This window comes from Triturus cristatus, chromosome 9 (genome assembly GCF_964204655.1).
Source record: "Triturus cristatus chromosome 9, aTriCri1.1, whole genome shotgun sequence".
In the NCBI taxonomy this organism is placed as follows: Eukaryota; Metazoa; Chordata; class Amphibia; order Caudata; family Salamandridae; genus Triturus; species Triturus cristatus.
Window position 1 is genome coordinate 1144443900 of NC_140592.1, and position 18525 is coordinate 1144462424.

The 18525-nt window shown below is 45.2% G+C and overlaps 1 protein-coding gene across 2 annotated transcripts in view; it reads left to right on the top strand.

The window, feature by feature from the left end:
* The window catches only part of LOC146799516 (cytosolic phospholipase A2 epsilon-like), a 234734-nt gene that overhangs the window by 178898 nt on the left and 37311 nt on the right, over positions 1 to 18525 (top strand). For both annotated transcript variants that reach the window (XM_085627082.1, XM_085627083.1), the window contains 3 exons: positions 5855 to 5892; positions 10311 to 10446; positions 15384 to 15520. In XM_085627082.1, coding sequence (XP_085483208.1) covers positions 5855 to 5892; positions 10311 to 10446; positions 15384 to 15520 — 311 coding nt within the window. The remainder of the gene's footprint in view (positions 1 to 5854; positions 5893 to 10310; positions 10447 to 15383; positions 15521 to 18525) is intronic.

Sequence of the window (18525 nt, forward strand, 5' to 3'; positions counted from 1 at the left end):
GAAGCTTGCAATCTGGTGGGCATCTGACAGTCAAGTTTGATGGTGAGAGAGCAGGGCTTTGGCGTGCCGCCCCACTCCCGCACCACCAAAAACATGATCAGGAATATTTGTTCATTCTATGTGTAACAAGACATTATTACTAAATATATGAATACAGTGTCCACATCATCTGTTTGTTTGTAAACGTTATTTTGTTTCATAAAACCGTAAACAAGAAAACAGAAATGCACTGTCCACAGAATCTGCAGCACACAGCCGCTCTTTGTATTACTATGTAAAACTCTGTCAAGGTATCACAACGGGCCCAATTCACAAAGGAAAACTTAGACTGGACGTTTCATTTTAGACCTGAAGTCTAAGGGCCCAAATCACAAAGGAAAATTTAGACTGGCCGTCTGATTTTAGACCTGAAGTCTAAGGGCCTAATTCACAAAGGTAAACTTAGACCTCTAAGTTAACCTTTGTAAATCGGCCCGAGTATTTTCACCTCTAACATTGTGATCAGAAAACTATTTCCTACTTTTAGGGCCAGATGTACGACCCATTTTTGCATGCGCAAATGGGTTGCGACACGTTTGCGCATGCAAAAACCTACAGGGCCATGTACAAACCCTATTTAGCGAGTCGCAATTTATTTGCGACTTGCTAAATAGGATTTGCGACTCGCTATTAGGAAGCGGCGTTCCCTTTCCAAATATCGACCCCAAATACCATGTATGACTGTTTTGCGACCGCAATTGCAGTTTACCACCCTTCACAGAAGACCCTTCCCCTTTATGACTGGCTCTAAAAATATTTTTTAAGGGCAGGCAGGGGTCCCAGGGACCACAAACTGCCCTTAAAACATTAAACAAAAATGTTTCATTTTTCTTTTTTTAAATGGATCCCATTTTCCTTTAAGGAAAACGGGCTGCATTAAAAAAAAACAGCTTTATTTAAAAGCAGTCCCAGACATGGAGGTCTGCTGAGCCCAGCAGGCAACCATACCTGGAAGGGCCAGCCATTCTCAATGGGGTCACAAATTGCAAGTGCCTTATGAATATGCATGAGGCATGCAATTTGCAACCCCATTGGGAATCGCAATCTGTGTCGCAGACACTGTAGTGCATACCAATTTCCGACTCGCAAATTGCGAGTCGCTATGGCGACGCAATTTGCGAGTCGCGAATTCCTTGGTCGTACTTCTGGCCCTTAATGTGTAATTTGTGACTTGAAAGTGAGGAGGAGGTGTGAAAGAAGGGCCCTCCCTTCAAAATCCAAAAGCCATGTAGCAAGAGCTTTTGATTATAATTATAGTTGCAAAATACTGATTGGATGCTGACACCTTAAAGGAGATGGTATCCATTCACTAAGTGGAAGCTGTCACTTTGTTATGTGGGCAGTCGGCATAGGGGAGCAGACAGCTGCCTGAGCACTGCCGCTTGCCCCCATCAATACCATTCGGGCTGGACACATAAAATAGGCATGACATCTTGCAGTTGTGAACTCAAGTGATGCAGGTCTGCTGTCCCTCACAGGCCTCCATCCTTGCATTCCTTGCCCTTTCGATGAGATACACACACAGAATCCAGCCTCATTAATATTACTAGACAGACATCTGTAAGACCTAACAAAGGATCCTTTTGCACTGTGATGGAATCAAATGTCCTTCACAGCACAAAATGAAGGTCAGGTTTTTTTTTTTGTGGCGTTTTATATAGCGCAAACTAGACCCAAAGGTATCAGAGCGCTTTACACGAGCACCAGTTACGTTACAGATGGACACGTTCACTTTTTGTTAGTCACGGGGAGATTCAGTGATTTGCCCAGAGTCACAGAATGGTGAGCGTCCCTGCAAGACTCGAACCCGGTTCCCCAGCTCTGAGGTCGACCGCCCTAGCCGTTAGGACTCATTCTCTCCCCAGGTTGCAAAGCAGTCAGCGTGCAAAAACTCTGATAGCTTTACGACCTTTATTACATTTAGGGCCAGATGTACGACCAATATACGACCAATTTTAGCATGCGCAAACGTGTTAGCGACACGTTTGCGCATGCTAAAATTGGAATGGCCATGTACTAACACAATTTTGCGAGTCGCAAATGAATTGCGACTCGCAAAAAAGTGTTTAGCGACTCGCTATTTGGAAGGGGCATTCCCTTCCAAATATCAACTCTCTAACCCATGTACGAATGTTTTGCAACCACAATTGCGGTCGAAAAACACTCGCAAATTACCACCCTCTTCAAGAGTGACAGTAATTGCCACCCTGTAGGAAAACAGTGTCTGCAATGAAGTGAGATGTTTAGCAATATTATTTTTGACCACCGCTGTATCCTTTCAGATCAAGAGATACTCCCCATGCCCAGGCATCTACTCCATGCGATTCTTTGCTAAAAAAAGTTAAGAATTTAATAACTGCCAAAATTCTTCTCGTGTACTTTGTGAACCAGGTGATTATCACCAGTGTCACTCATGTGAGGTTGCAGGGGGCTTAAATGAAACATAGGGGCGTCATTTACGAGGTTTTGGAGCAAGGCAGTGCTGCAAGGAATCTTGCTGCGCTGCCCTGCGTCAAAAGAAAAGGGGTGGAATGCACTGTATCTATAAGATACAGCGCATTCCTGTCCTTTTCCGCTGCGCTGGCGCACAATGGGCGATAGGGGTGATTGTTTTTATGCAGGAAGGGACACCTTCCTGCACAAAAACAATCACAAGAGGAGGTTTTCCTCTTTCTGTGAGAGCAAAAACCGAGGAGAAATAAGGATATTTCTCCTCGTTGCGCCTCCCTACGTCATTGTTAGAATGGCGTTAGAATCTGACGCATTCCCAGGTTTACGATTCCTCGCAAATCTGGGAATGATTCCGATTCCATTGGTATTGCGTGGGAACACTGCCACAAACACCCATGAAATGCCCCTTTCACGCAATATTCTGCGTGAAAGGGGCACATATTTACAAGGCCATGGAAAGCCACGTAAAGTGGCTTTGCTTGGCCTTGTAAATATGCTGTGGCACATTGCGCCACCAGAGCATCAAAAAAGTGACGCTCCTGCGGCGCAAAAGTGCTGCTAGGGGGCGCTCAATGTACTGTTTTCTCTTAATCTTCCACATGGTCCAAGTACTGTGCCTGTGCTAGTTTCTCTGAAGCTTTCTTTACACTGCCTGGTGTATGGCTGACGTTTGAGACACCCGGACACTAAATGCCTGTTGAGGTGTTGCTTTAGAAAGGACATGTCAACACCCACTGTGAGGCTAAATCCTACGAGCTGCAGCAGAAAGAAAGTGACTTACGTTAGGTGAAGAGTGGCAGATGTGCGATTTGACATCTGTATGCTCAGTCTCTGATAATGGAAAGTGTTGTCACAGCAATGGTGACATGTTGATTTAAAATATCAGTCTTGCACAGCAAATGACAGACGATTGGTAACAGATCTACATCACAACGAATTAAGCCCCCACCATTTTTCTCTCACACAGTTGCCTGGTCTCACAGCCGATTTCTGACTCTCTCACTTTCAAAAGGTAATTTTCGTTTCAAATTATGTTCCAACATAATAATCTTTACTAGAATATTCACAAAATTGTTGCCCATACTACCTCAGCCCAAAATGGTGGCTGAGTCTCCACCCATTGTCTTTCAGCAAAATAAAGAGTATCATTTACTATCTCTTCTAACTGTAAGAGCAGTGGCATCCACCCATCAGTTCACTGTGTCCCAGTGTCATTGTCAGGTTCAGCAGCCCGCCTTTAGTGCAATACATTGCTAATCTACAGTAACCTACAAATGCTACAAAGGACTTCCCACTAAGCACTGATGACAGCATTTCTGTGATTTGACACTGTAGGTGCCTACCATTAGCCAAACCTAATTAGGAGCAAGTGACTGATGGCATTATATCCACAATCACAATTGGTAATAAAGTATTTACAAACTTAATAGCAGCCATTTGTGCAAGAGAACCACAGAGGAAGACACCAAGGCCACAACATGTTGACGTTAAAGAGTCGGTGGACAAAAATAACAGCCAGTTTAGAGTAATGCATGCAGATTTTTCATCCACCGTGGAGTTGTAGTTGCAAAATCTGTCACGGTAATGGATGTAAAATCTGCTGCTGTTGAATAAATCAAGGGTTGCGCTGTCCATCACCTCTTTATGTACATATGTTTCTGTTTGGTTGTCCGCATCTGCAGCACCCATGTGCAGTGCCTTTCACCGAGGTAACGGCAGACGTGGGCAGCTTCTCGAGATCACACGGTTAACCATCACCAATCATGGTGGAGTTACTCCTCACCCTTGGCGTACCCAACGGTGGAGCCAGGAGAGTCTCAGCTGAGTGGACGAATGCCATCTCTGGCACTCCAAAGAGACCAAAAAGGAAGAGCGGGCGGGGACGGTGAAGTTTTGTTACCACCTTCATCCAAATAACAATAGACTCGATGGCGAATATATTGCTGTCAAACATTTGTTCCGAATATGCAAAAACTGTGGAACAGTGTCTAAAACTTGAAAACATAAGTTTGTTAGAAAGGCAGTACTTTCCTACTCAGAATCTGTACAGAATTTGGCATTGTTGGCAGTGCCAACTAAGTGGAAGATGGTAGAATGTCGAATGTTGATAGTATAGAGTGATGTAGTGCATACGCTCCTTCTTGCTGAAGGGGGCAAACAACATAGAGCTACATGGGCCATATGTGGGTGGGAGGCATGGCCGGTTATGGAGGCTGTAAGCATGGATTGGCTGGATGACGAGAGATAAGACAACGACAAATTGCCAGGTTAATTGTTGGTCATTGATAACATGGACCGCTGGAGAAAAAAGGAGAAGCGGTTCCAATAACTCTTTGTTTAAGGTGGATGGAGATGTGGGATGCGGAAGGACATGTGGAACAATCCCTGGAATGTATTAAGATTCTGTGATGGATGAATAGGTGCACACCTGAGTGAGGGATACTAACCATGAGATATATTTACAAAGCATAGCTAACCTTGAAGAACATAATGCAAACATGGAATGCAGGAACAGAGTCTTGTAGAGCTGCAGGGCCCTCATTGTGAAGTGGCCAGATCTTGCTGCGGGGGTTCCACTGTCCAGAATTTGACGGTACCCAGCATTTAAGTGTGTCATTACAAGTGTTAGTCACTGAAATGGGGACTAACCACATAGACTAGGAAGTACTATGCAAAATTCCACGTTTTCCAGAAGAGAAGTGACTGTTTCGATATTATTTACCAACTGTTCTGGGTAGGCATTATTTGATCAAGTGTGATGGCGGGTGGTGGGTGGGGAGGGCAGCGGGAGGCTTGACCTCGCTGGGGCGGCGTTGTCTGCTCTTCCATGGTGCTGGAAGTGGAAGGCAGGGGAAGAACTTCAACTATCACCACAGGCACTGCATCTCTTTGTCTGAGATTTTATTGGGTGTGCATCTGTACCCAGTAAAACCGGGTCTGGTGTTTCCTCACGCGCTAGCTCTGGAAACACCCGACCATTGGTAATGCCAGAGGATACTGCTATGGGCACCTCTTATTGAGAGCCTAAGTCCTGTGTGTCGGGGCTACCTTGTGGAAGCTGCTTTACACTGTTGATCCACACATAGGCTGTGCTGTAAGAATAACTAATTAAAGCTGGTGGGAATTCCTAAAAATTCAGAAATCTGCACCCATACGTAAACTGCCGAATGTGTTTTCAGATTTTTCTTTGTCTGTGTCAGTCCAACAGTATCTGGCAAATAATGTTAACAAAATGTCAATATTTTGCAGACCCGCATAATAGTTGAATGTATATAAACCAGTATATTTGTGTAGTATGTTGATGACCTATGTAATAAATATCTATTTTTACGGTTGTCTTAATACTTACATGCTTTTTTCGCAGAACAAGAATGTAGAATTTGAAGTTACAGTCAAGGACTGGTAAAGTATATTTTTTTCTCAGTCACAGTTAACCCTTGTTGTAAATGCGGTTGTTGCGTTTCAAGTGCTCAGAAGCTGCCTTTTGTGTAATTCAGTGCTATATAAAGATATGTAACAGAACCAAAGAGCAGACCTTGAGATGAGTTTTTCTGGTCATGTAAGGTAGTGTTTTTAGGCTCTGTAATACATCAAGACATAATACAATAAAAAATCTAATATCGAAATCCTTATGGCTTGACGAAGGGCAGTGAAGAGCTTGAAAACATTCTGTTCCATTGTACTACCTCCACCAGTGAGGTTCAATTCACCCCTTGGAATTTTCCCAGTGGAGAAATGTCTCCTTCACATCACAGAGGATGACACTAAGCAGGGGAACATCCTCTCTTTTAGGGTTGAAAGCCTATTGGGTCATCATGCAGAACACCACTTCCAAGCTGGCAGGTTTGAAGAGGTCAACCAGGTGATGAGACGTCTTTAGGCTGCCCATGACTTGAATGCTTTGATGGTGAAACAAACAACACTGGCCCAACTTTTATGGAGCACAGACTTCTGATAGTCACCAGGCTATCCAGGGTTTTAATGCAGAATCAGGAAATGTGAGTCTGTAAGAGTTACTGCCCAGAATTAAAATACTTGTGATTTGTGGCTATTCTTTGCATTCCCCAAGGCCAACGCTTTTCCCCGAATGTTGCTTAGTTTAGAGTGGAACTAGTAAATCTCACACCCGAGAGGCAAGTGTTTTCTCCTATGTTGCTGAGTTTGGAGTGGAAATGGCAAACCTGGCAACCCAGAGTCCAATGCGTCCCCCAGAGTTGCTTAGTTTGCAAATGGAATAGTAAATCGGCCTCCTCTAGAGTCCAGTGAGTTCCCATTTTTGTTTCATTTGTAGTGGTAATAATAAATGTGACCCCCAGCGTCCAACACTTTCCCCAGTGTTGCTGAATTTGCAGTGACCATCCCCTCACCCTCGGAGTCCAATGCAGTTCTCAATGTTACGTAGTTGGAGTGGGAATATTAAATCTGACTCTTCCACAGTCCAACGCTTTCCCCAGTGGTGTTTACTTTGAACTGCGAATAGTAAATCTGACCCCGCAGGTTCCAACGCTTTCCTCATTGTTGCTTTATTTGGAGAGGGAATGTTTTTTTTTACCATGCCAGTGTGCAACACTTTCCACTCTTTTCCTTAGTTGGGAGTAGGAATATTAAATCGGATCCCCTCAGAGTCCAACGCTTTTCCCAGTGTTGCATAGTTTGAAGTGGGTATAGTAAATCTAACCACCCTCGTGTCCAATGCATTTCCCAATGTACTTCAGTTTGGAATGAGAAGCGTAAATCTGATCCATCGCTTCTCCCCACCCCCACACAGATATCTGTTACTGGGACTTCTAGCAGGTGTAAAGTGAGGGGCCACTTGACCTCCAGGACCTCTACTCACCCAAGGGGACTCATCCCCATCACGAAACAGGGCAGGAGGTTCGGGTGCAGAGTGCAGCTGTAAGGTGGCGGGCCAGCCACACGCTGAAAAGCGCACCCTGGATCGCCGCAGCACAGGACTGATAAGTGTGAAGTGAGGGGCCACTTGACCTCCAGGACCTCTACTCACCCAAGGCGACTCCATCCCCGTCACGAAACAGGGCAGGAGGTGTGGGTGCAGAGTGCAGCTGTAAGGTCACGGGCCAGCCACGCGCTGAAAAGCGCTCACTGGATTGCCACAGGACGTCTAGGTGTAAAGTGAGGGCCCACTTGACCTCCAGGACCTCTACTCTCCCAAGTAGAATCCATCCCCATCATGAAACGCACCAGGAGGCTCGGGTACACAGTGCAGCTGGAAGGGAGCGGGGCCAGCCACGTGCTGAAAAGCACTTCCTGCATGCCTACAGCTTGCAGAGACTTTAGAACATAAGGCAAATGTAGAGCCAAGCACCCCAAATTTCTTGTACAGCTTCTAAGGGTGGCCATGGCAACGCTTCCAACCAGCCTGTTACACCTGCTGTAGGGGGAACCGTTGCCACGCATGGTGTGATCCTGGATTGCCAGCACTCAGAAGCCTCTGATAACCATATCACTCAGTTAAGAGCTACCTGTTTACCAAGTTCCAATAATAGCATGCAGGATGCATGGGTTACAATGAGCCATAAAGCTAATGTGGCAGGAAAGTCTTTCTCCCTGCCAATTGGTCAGGATCCCTACAAGAGCCACCCCATGATAGACCGCCCTCCGCCCTGCTGTCCATATGTGGCAATTTTATCAGGTGTTCCACGACTGCATGTGGACCAGAGGGAGGGACACGAAGAGCTTATCAATAAACGCTTGATTTGGCTGGTCCGGCATAGGAATTCTCCCCTTTTTCTGGCCAATAACATTCTTTTAACCTGAAGGATGGGATGGCTGGGGCCTGGGCCGGTGGATCGCCCTGGCGGACTGTATTGTCATTAATTTTAGGTCACTACATGTAGTGCACAGCTTGTTGTCTGTTTATTCCAATACGCATAGAGGCGACTCCGGCACAGAGCTGTTGCCTCATGGGTACTTCTACAAACCTTGTTTTGCCCTGGGGCCTACCGTAATACTTGCAAGAGTCACACCCAGCTACCTCTAGTGAGGTTGATAGTTTCCAATGATCACACAGGTAGATTGGGTGCATTAAGGGTCCCCATTTCGAATCGCTTTGTTGTTCTGGCAGAGGTTGACTGACTCACAGTTAATAGGGGCTGCCCCACAATAGATCGCACTGCCGTAGCATGGCAAGGGAGTGGAGGGTGTCCAATCATGCGTCTAGAAGCTGGGAAGGGCGGAACTTGAGGGTAACGTAGTTGTGGTGAGGAAGATGCACAAGAATTCCACAGCCCTAGGGTGCAGCACCCAGGGATCACCCTTAGCTGGGCTACGGACCACTGCAGTTGAACTTGAAAACATGGGGTGGAGTCAAGTAGTCCTCTAACGGACAACAAGCCCTTGGAGGCACTGTCGTACAGCGAGTTAAGCCCGAGTAATTGTTGGATACATATGTCTACCACCTCGATACAACTGGAGCATAAAATCAGGACAAGGGCCTTAGACACCTGTGCACATACTACTATCCATCCACATATAGTGTCTCCTGATGGTCGGGACAGGCCACTAATCATTGACAATCGGTCTGCCACCCCGGTCAAATTGCTGTCTTGGAACATAGCAGGGCTTTCTTCCAAACTTGAGTACCCAGATTGGGCTAAGTTTATAGTCTTGCATACACTCTGTCTCTTTCAAGAAACGCGGTCCACCAAGCCGGTGCACCGGGCTGGATATGCACATTTTAGCAGAGAGGCAATAACTAAAGGCAAGGGTAGACCCTGGGCAAGCACTGCATTAACCTGCAGGGTACTGGACATATTGATATCTTCCCCTGCCACTCTGTGTGCTTCGTTGGTTTTTCCATTCCTTATAGCATCATTTATAATTTTTATCTAAGGCCAGGAGGGAATCATAGCGACTCCCCTTCCACAGAGCTGCTGAATTCACACATGGCAACTGCAACAGCAGAAGTGATGAAATTCGTGGGTGGGGATTTCAATTGCCTATTTTAACCTCTATCTACTTTTTGTTTATCAAATCTGAATGGTCTGATCCCAAGGAGACCTTTGACGTGAAAAACAAAAAACATTTAGGAAGCCATGTTTGTTTAGAATCACCATTAAGTCATAGCATCAGCATTCAAAAATACCTATTACAGTGAGAAAAAAAGATGGCTGCCTGTGTACATGTATCGTTTGTGCGATACTGAATGTGACAAAACGTATGGTGGTTGAGTGTACTGCTTCGATGTAATAGTTCCTCACACATTGTAATGCAAGCACTCAACAAGAGGCAGAATGGTACACCAAACTGACAGCAGCATGAAGGTGAGAGAGGAATACCCCTTGGATGGTCTGAAATGTGATTGACAATGACTCAAGCCAATGACAGAAGGAGACCGATCCAAATAACTTCATGGTGACCCTGAGCCCACTCTATGAATAGTGAACACCACAGGTCCGTCAGGCAGCTGTGCACTTAAAGCCCAGATCTTAAAATAGGAGGAAGCATGGATAGAAAATGAGAGTGAGCGAGAAACTTGTTACATGGTGGACCTGCAGGATGCTTATGACTTCAGGTGATATAGGGGAGATGGGAGAGGAGAATGATGAAAATATGGAACAGCAAAGATTTAATAACTCTCCTGTCTGGAGGATGAAATCAGTTTAGTCATACATTTTGGTGAATGTCTTTTGCCAGCTTATTCAGACCTCAGAATTAAAAGATATAATGTCATTCTTCAATCTAAATTGTAATTTGTTAGAGCAAATGAGTCTCACCATGGTGAAAGCTGGAGGAGTCGTTGGTCATGTAGTTATTTTCTGTGTTTTCATTCCTGCCATGGTTATATGTTTTTTTTTCAGTCCTGAAAATCTTGACATGCGCCTGGGATATGACCTGTGCCAGGACGAGAGGGATTTCTTGCACAAACGGAAGAGGCTTGTAGCCGATGCCTTGAGAGGAGTTTTGGGATTGACCTGTGACATTCCAGAGCATGAGGTATGGGACTGACTCCTAGGCCTAGGTTTACTAATATGTGACTCTGATTCTTAGGCTAAGTTTACTAAGGGCTGTGGGGGGGCTAACTCAGTTACATAATTTTCCACTGTACCCGCAAGCTTTTATAATGGTAAGTAAATCGATTCAGGCGTCCGCACAGCTCCTTAGTACATAACTCACTCAAACTGCGAGGAGTGTGGATACACATGCCCTAAACACTGACTTTAGAGGGCTGTGTCTCACTTACATCCCATCGAATATACCGACAAGAGCATATCCATATATATCCATATAGTTGGCAGCGCATGTCCCCGAGGCCCTGGACCTCCCCAGTCTCAACTTCATCAAAATAGCGGAGTGCTTTTCATGAATCAGCAACAGGTCTTTTGAGTGATATGTGCTCCCCAACATACACAGAAGGGCCCAGATAAAGATGGAAGCAAGTGTGCCTGCTCCAAAAGAACTGGTTTTGCAGGCAGGTGCCTCTATTTTGCTTGTATACCAAGAGATGGCCAGGGCAGAATGGCATCCCGAGTAAGTGAAAACCTACACGCACCATCAAACTGTAATTATCTCTAATATCATTCTCTATCCATACATAGAATATGTGTTGACTTTATTGGGAAAAATTAGAAGATCAAAACAATCATTGGAGAGTAGATTCTTGTGTTGTAATAGCAAGGAACACAGGGGGATATGTACAAGGAAGTGGAGGAGAGCAGCGTTAGCCTTCCTGGCTCAACGCCTCTCTCCTCCACCTCTGAAACGCAAGGCTGCACCACATTTACAATAATGTGGTGCAGCCTTGCGTTTCCCCTGCGATGGCGCTAAGTTTAGCAACTTAGCGCCAACGCAGGCACCCTTGCACCAGAGTGCAAGTGTGTCTGTGTGCAGGGGAGGATAGTTTATGTGCAGGAAGGTGCCCCTTCCTGCACATAAACAATCCTAGAAATGCCATTCTGTCGCTTTCATGCGTGCTGCTTCATGCATAAAGGGAGAGCTTCCTGTACATAAACAAAGCATGGCATTTTGCTTTTTCCGAACAAGGCAGTCGGTTGTTGCAGTGGAAAACCCACAGCAACACCCACTGCCCACCCCTTTCACGCTAACCATAGCATGAAAGGTGGCCTTATGTACAAGGCAGCGTTAAGCCACATGAAGTGGGTTAAAGCTGCCTTTACATAAGGCGTAGCCCCTATCGCCACCACAATGTCAATATAGGTGACGTTGTGGTGGCGATCGGGGCTTGTACATATGCCCCACAGTTTTTGAGATTCGCAAACTCCCTAGGAACACAGTCAGAAGTCTACAAAAGTTAAAATGTCCATGCTTATCCCTAATGCTGGTAGTGATACCACTGTGGATTGCTCACAAGCTAGCAATCAGCATGTGGGGCGGGGGGAGGTAGGGGCGCAATTTTCCTGTTTTGTTCTACACAACTAAACTTTGTTGCACGTGAAGGAATACTTTCCCTAAACACTCAGCAAACATTTGGGTGAACGGGGCACTGTCTAACTATAACTTCACATTTTAACTACTAAAGTTAGTCATGCAATCTGGGTGGGAAAAGTTATTGCCGATGTTTTTGAATATAAACAAAGTTACGCCTTTGTGTGTATTCCAAAAATGTCTGATTGCCACCACATTGACCCTACTCATAAGCCCTGTCTCCCCACACGTTTGCTAAACTTCCAACTGCAGTGTTAGTTGAGTTACCTGGATTCTGTGATACTGGTTGTGTCCTTTGTGGCACAGATGACAGTTTTTTGCACTCCTAAATAAGGCCTTTCATTTTTATTTTTGCACATGTGAGCGTAGGTTTCCAGAAGACTTACATCTTCCTCTTAGACGAGACTCAGTTTTGTGGGGACCAGAATGTAACCCTCGTTGTGTACTTTTGTAGTGCTCTGCAGTCAGGACTGGGGGACTATGAAGCATAAGAAAGCTTAGAACCAGACTATATTATGTTTCACACAACGCAACTCAGCCAATGAACTTGCTGCACTGCGCTGCCGCAAATGGAAAGGGCAGGAATGCGCCATATTTACTAAGATATTCACATTCCTGCTCTCTCGCGGCGCAAGGGTGCAAGGGCCCCTGCATTGCAGGCAGGATTGTTTTTGTGCTCTGAGGATTTTACACACACATTTAGACACGGGAAGGTTTAAGTCATTTGCACAGAATGACACGATGTTGAGTATAGCACTGAGCCTGGGGTTTCGGACCTGGGTCTCCGGAATCTAAAGGCGAGCAACTTGAGCCGCTAGGCCACATCTGTATACATCTCCAGCAAAGTTGTACCTTTGCCGCCCCAGTTGTTTGACAGCAAGCCCAATCAGGACCTTCATCTAAATATTCAAAATAGCAGAAATCTCCCTTAGTACTAACCACACGTCTTTTTCGCCAACTGCTAGTTGAGTATAAAAGTTGGTGAACTAGGCTCTAAGGGGCATATTATCAAGCCAGGCGATAAAATTATCGCCGCTTTAGCGGCAGAAAACTGCCGCTAAAACGGCGATAATGGGCTTGATAATATGCTCTACGGAATTCCAATTGAAGCCCATGTTAGACGTTCTTCACATCTAACATGGGTTTCAATTGGAATTCTCTGCGGCATATTATCAAGCCCATTATCGCCGTTTTAGCGGCAGTTTTCAGCCGCTAAAGCGGCGATAATTTGATCGCCTGGCTTGATAATATGCCCCCAGGAGTTCTCTTGGGAAGCTACTGTTAGTAGATTTTGAGGCATATCCATGGAATGTTTTGTGATTGCAAAATGTCAGCAATGTTTGGCAAACAGGAATTATCATATAGGAGTAGAAATGCACCTTTTTGCAGACTGTCTGCAGACCTGGCCTGAGCGACACCTCCAGTTCTGATGTTGCAGGCAGTGTGCCTTCAATGTTTTTAAAGACCACTAACAGTGGTGCAGCATGGATGCAATGGGCCTTAATGCAAGCAAGGACAATATGCCCCATTTCTCACTTATTAAATAGCACAATACAGACATTATTAGAGTACAGAGCACCTCTCCGCTCCGAGCCCTGGTGCCGCTGTACCCACTGCACTCATGATAGCTTTGCCTTTGACCACTAATGAATAAACCAGGAATGGATGCTCACCTTCTATCCAAAGAATGTTTCCCTTCAGCTGGAGTAATACAGACGCCATGTTGTCTGACGGGGATACTGCACCATGTTGGTTTTGATCTGATGAATGAAGATTAGAGGATTTAGAGAAGAAGTCAAGGGTACCACCCTCCCTCAGACACTAGTGTTCTAGAACACGGACACCTTCAGGGTTAAAAAACCAGCCGTTTACAGTGATAACGGGAGTCAGGAGAAGATCTTTCTCCTCTCACACAGCCATCTGGAAATAATGATGGTTACACAAGTGAGCAGTACCAGTCAGTGGCGGCTCTTCCACGAAGGTGGAGAAGCTTCACCCCACTGTCTCGAAGCAGCAAAAGAAAGGAAAACATGAAATGATAATAACTAATATTATTAGCATTTTACTTTGTCCTCCTCCTGCGGCAGCCTGCGTGAGGAGGGCACGGGGCTGAAAAGCAGCGGAGGAGTGGTACAGCCCTCCTAAGTACGCAATAACTCTTTGGTTGGCCCTCTCGGGCCGCTGAAAACAGTCATGCGCACTTTCCCTGTTCTCCATGCAGGCTGCATTACAGCCTGAATGGAGAACATGCCCACCCCTACAGCCCCTGCTGAGCTCCGTGTCACGGCACTCAGACTGATCACAATGCTGCGTTACAGCATTGTGATTGGCTGTGGGAAGCATGAGAGCCCTGGTGCTTGCTGCTTCCTGTTTTTCACAAGGAGCCAGGTAGAGGACGCAGGAGTGGCAGCAGCGGCCGGCCAGCCAGCCGGCTGGCTGGGAGGTAAGTGATTTTTTTTTTTTAAAGTGACCCCCTGCCCCTTCCTCCCCACCCGCCACACAGCTGTTTCCAGGCAGCAGCTGTGAATGGGAGCAGTTGGAAGAGTGGTTGGGGCCGTGGCCCTCGATCAGGAGACATAACTTAACCGAGGTGCCAAAGAGTACTCGCAGTGCATGCTGCTAGCAGCTAGTGCCATTGCATGTATGACATGACAGCAAACACACCCTTACTTCTCCTTTCCCTACAGAAAATGTGCCATTACAAACCCACCATAAGGAATGCTCAGGAGCTTCCCCAAGTGGCTGGGCAGTTTAATCTCCTTCACTAGTTCCTGTAGGAAGCAGAGACTACATTCAGTGAACAGAGCTTCCTACTAAACCACTGACACTGGAAGAGAAATCACCTTTGCCTCTGTTGCCCAGACATTCTGAAAGAACGTGTTTCAAAGACCTCACATCTCACTCTTTATGAGTGAGACTCACACATTTGAAGGTTAGGTCGAGCTATCCTTCACAGCACGCTAAATATCACCTGTTGGGTAGCGCTTTATCTTCCTCTCTAAATGCACCTTTGTTCAGAGCGCTGCATCGTACATAGAGACTCCTGGGAGCTACAGATGCTTAAGGAAATAGAATCTCTTTGCAGCCCTCCTAACTGACCACCCAATTTGATGGGCGCTTTGGAGTACTGCTGCACCGCTTTTTTTAGTCATTCATTTACCCTAGTAAATTAGCATTAATTTGCTATTCGTTTTGTTTGTTTTAAAATGTAACTGATGTCATCTTCCATGTTGTCATTAATGTGAAAGTATGTGTGACCTCACTTCCGGTGGTGTCATCAACTAGGCTAATTAGTTTTCACTCTTAGGAATTTTCAAAAGTGTAGAGCTTTGTTGTAATGGGTAAGGGAAATGGCTCAATGGAAATTCTCAGAAATTCCTGTTTGTGTGCCATTAGATATACCTTTAAGGTGCAAATGAAAATGTTACTAATGTATAAAAAAAAACATTGCGGAAACTCTTGAGATTGAAATGTTTATTATTTCATAGGTTCCAGTTATTGCCGTCTCGACAACCGGGGGTGGGGCAAGAGCAATGACAGCCCTCTACGGTACGTTGTCAGGACTACAGAAGCTGAATCTCTTGGACGCGGTATCCTACATCACTGGTGCTTCTGGGTCAACTTGGTAAGGACACTGCGGAATCCATATTGGCACTGGAGTGATTTTATGAAATGTACAGACATACAGCATACATGCCCCTGTTATCTAGAATATCTATAACATAGCTAGATACTTTTTGTTTACTGTTGGAAGCATTGCAAATTCAGCATCCCTTGAGTGTATCCTCCTATGAGGGTTTTTGTAGGAATGATAAAATTATCTTAGCGGTTGTGGTATTTAAGATATACATGATAGTGATTGTTGTTATTGAAAATGTTCACTTTGCATGGGGAATTTTTGTATAAATACTTTAGAAATACTTCTCCATCGAGGCCATCATTCATATCATTATTGCCCTCTGTCATGTCCCGAATTGACCATGCTAACTCTCTCTATCTGGGTCTTCCCAAGGGCTTGAGTCAGAGACTCCATCTGGTTAAACCAAGCAGCTAGATTGGTCTGGTGTCAGCCTAGATTTCGCCACACCAAACCTCTGCTGGTAAAATTACTTTGACTCCCTATCTCAGAGAACCCTTTTCAAAACTGGGTGTATCATTTTTAAATGTTAATTCAGTAAAAGCCCAATTTTTGTGACCTCCAGAATCGGGAATTATATCCCGAAGTTCAGTCTTAGGTCTGCGTGCCAACATTTAACCAGAAGAAACTGGATGGAACCAGGTTTGCCATGCTTGCTCCTGGTGTCTGGAATTCTCCTCCCCCAACATTAGAGCCACGACATCCTATATGAGCTTTAGAGCTTTGTTAAAAATCTGGCTCTTCGGAGAGGTGTACGATTAAGTTTTTGAGTCTCCTCTGCCTCCTTGTTTTTCTAGCGCCATGAAACCTTTATGGTATACGTGCGCTTTATAAATATGCTGTAACATAACATAACAGAGACGCGATATATTGCAGTGAAACACTATGTTCCCTGAATATATATATATATATATATATATATATATATATATATATATATATATATATATATATATATATATATATATATATATATATATATATATATGATGCTCAGTGGGGATTGTCCAACAGTTCAGGCAGCACTCGGACGCAAAGAGCTTTACCCCATCAGCTTTATTCAGTACAGCAGTCACGTAGAGCCAGTAATTACAAGCAGCAGTCCGCACCCTGATGCATTTCGAATTTCTTCTTCTTCAGAGGGTGATTGCAGGACAAAGCGCAATTCATCACATCTTCCCATGCGTTTAAATACTATCGTGAGTCCTGATTGGACGCCTTGAATAAGTGTTCACGTTGGCTGCTGGGAGGTGAAGTTCCTAATTATATCCTCCGATGGTTGCGCTGACATTATTCTGCGATTAAGACTCTGTATGAGCCCCGGCAAATGTGGCTGCTTAAATCCATCCTTTGCGTCCCACATACAAAGCCCCTCATAATTAGGAGCCTCGTGGCCCCCGTTTCTTTGGAGTTGTGCTCTCTCTGCGGCAGGACAGCCGCAAATATAAGATGCTCAGTGGGGATTGTCCAACAGTTCAGGCAGCACTCGGACGCAAAGAGCTTTACCCCATCAGCTTTATTCAGTACAGCAGTCACGTAGAGCCAGTAATTACAAGCAGCAGTCCGCACCCTGATGCATTTCGAATTTCTTCTCCTTCAGAGGGTGATTGCAGGACAAAGCGCAATTCATCACATCTTCCCATGCGTTTAAATACTATCGTGAGTCCTGATTGGACGCCTTGAATAAGTGTTCACGTTGGCTGCTGGGAGGTGAAGTTCCTAATTATATCCTCCGATGGTTGCGCTGACATTATTCTGCGATTAAGACTCTGCGAAAGTGAAAGTGATTGAAAGTGATCACCATCGCGATCACGATCAAACATCAAAGCGGCCGTGAAACCGAAAGTAATCGCGGTAAAGCGCGGCATGCATGCCCGCGCACATGCACTGTAGCTCTAGGCTGGCCTGGTAGCACTTTTTGGAGCCCTCTCAATAAGTCTCGCCAGACCAGCGCATGCGCTGGGTCAGACGAGACCTAAAAATCCCTGTATGAGGAGGGGGAGTGACTGTGTCGAGAACTGCCTGAGACGCACTCCCCTTCAGCCACTTCTCCAAACCCAAAAAAACAAAAGCTTGCTGAGCCTTCTGCAATGTCCGTGGGAGTTTTCAAAGCCCTTAATGGACATCATCTGCTCACAGCCTCCAAAAATCTCCTGGAAACCCACTAATTGTGGCACCACCCGCGCTCTTACAGGGACCGCCACAGGCGGCACAAGGTTTAGCTACACCGCTGGGTCAAACACAGATCCTCATTTGGATGCACTAGCCTATTGTGTCACCAGAACCAACCAGATATCGATACCCAACACACGCACAGCATGAGACATGGATGCTGTCTCTGAAACACCCATTTAAAGTAGGAGGTGTGTGAAATTCCTGTTTTTTTCTTTAATGTAATTACCTGAAATTTCAGGAAAATTAGGCGAAATTAAATTACTCAAAATACAAATCTATTATTTAGCACTATACGATAGTGATAAAAGCACAATTGGCACAAGAAATAGCCACTCGCGTTCTGATTGTTCTTACTTTTCCCCTGTTCCTGTGCTACAATTTTGCTGTGAACTATGGTGTAATTACACTACGTGGTGTTATTTCTGAAAATACGCATGGCAACTGTAACATGAAATTCCTGAAATTACCCGAAATATGCCGGCACAATTTAAATTTCACCTGGTTCTAATATACACATGTAAATGTACCCATTACCTATTTTGGTTTTAGATCTTACATCTCTGTACAGGCAAAAACATTTTTCTGGATAGGCCATTACCTCAGGGGCAGCTTAGCGCTGTTGGCGCCTGGTGCGACAGTCTTTTTTTGGCACCCCCCTTACCTCCCTCTCCACTAATCCTCTCACTACCACTCTCTAACAGTGCCCCTCACCTCTCCATTGCCCCTTTCTGACATTCATTTCATTTTTTTAATTAGCCCTACTCATAGTTCACTCACACTCAGTTCGGTGATCTGCATGGTACACATTCTCTGCAGCA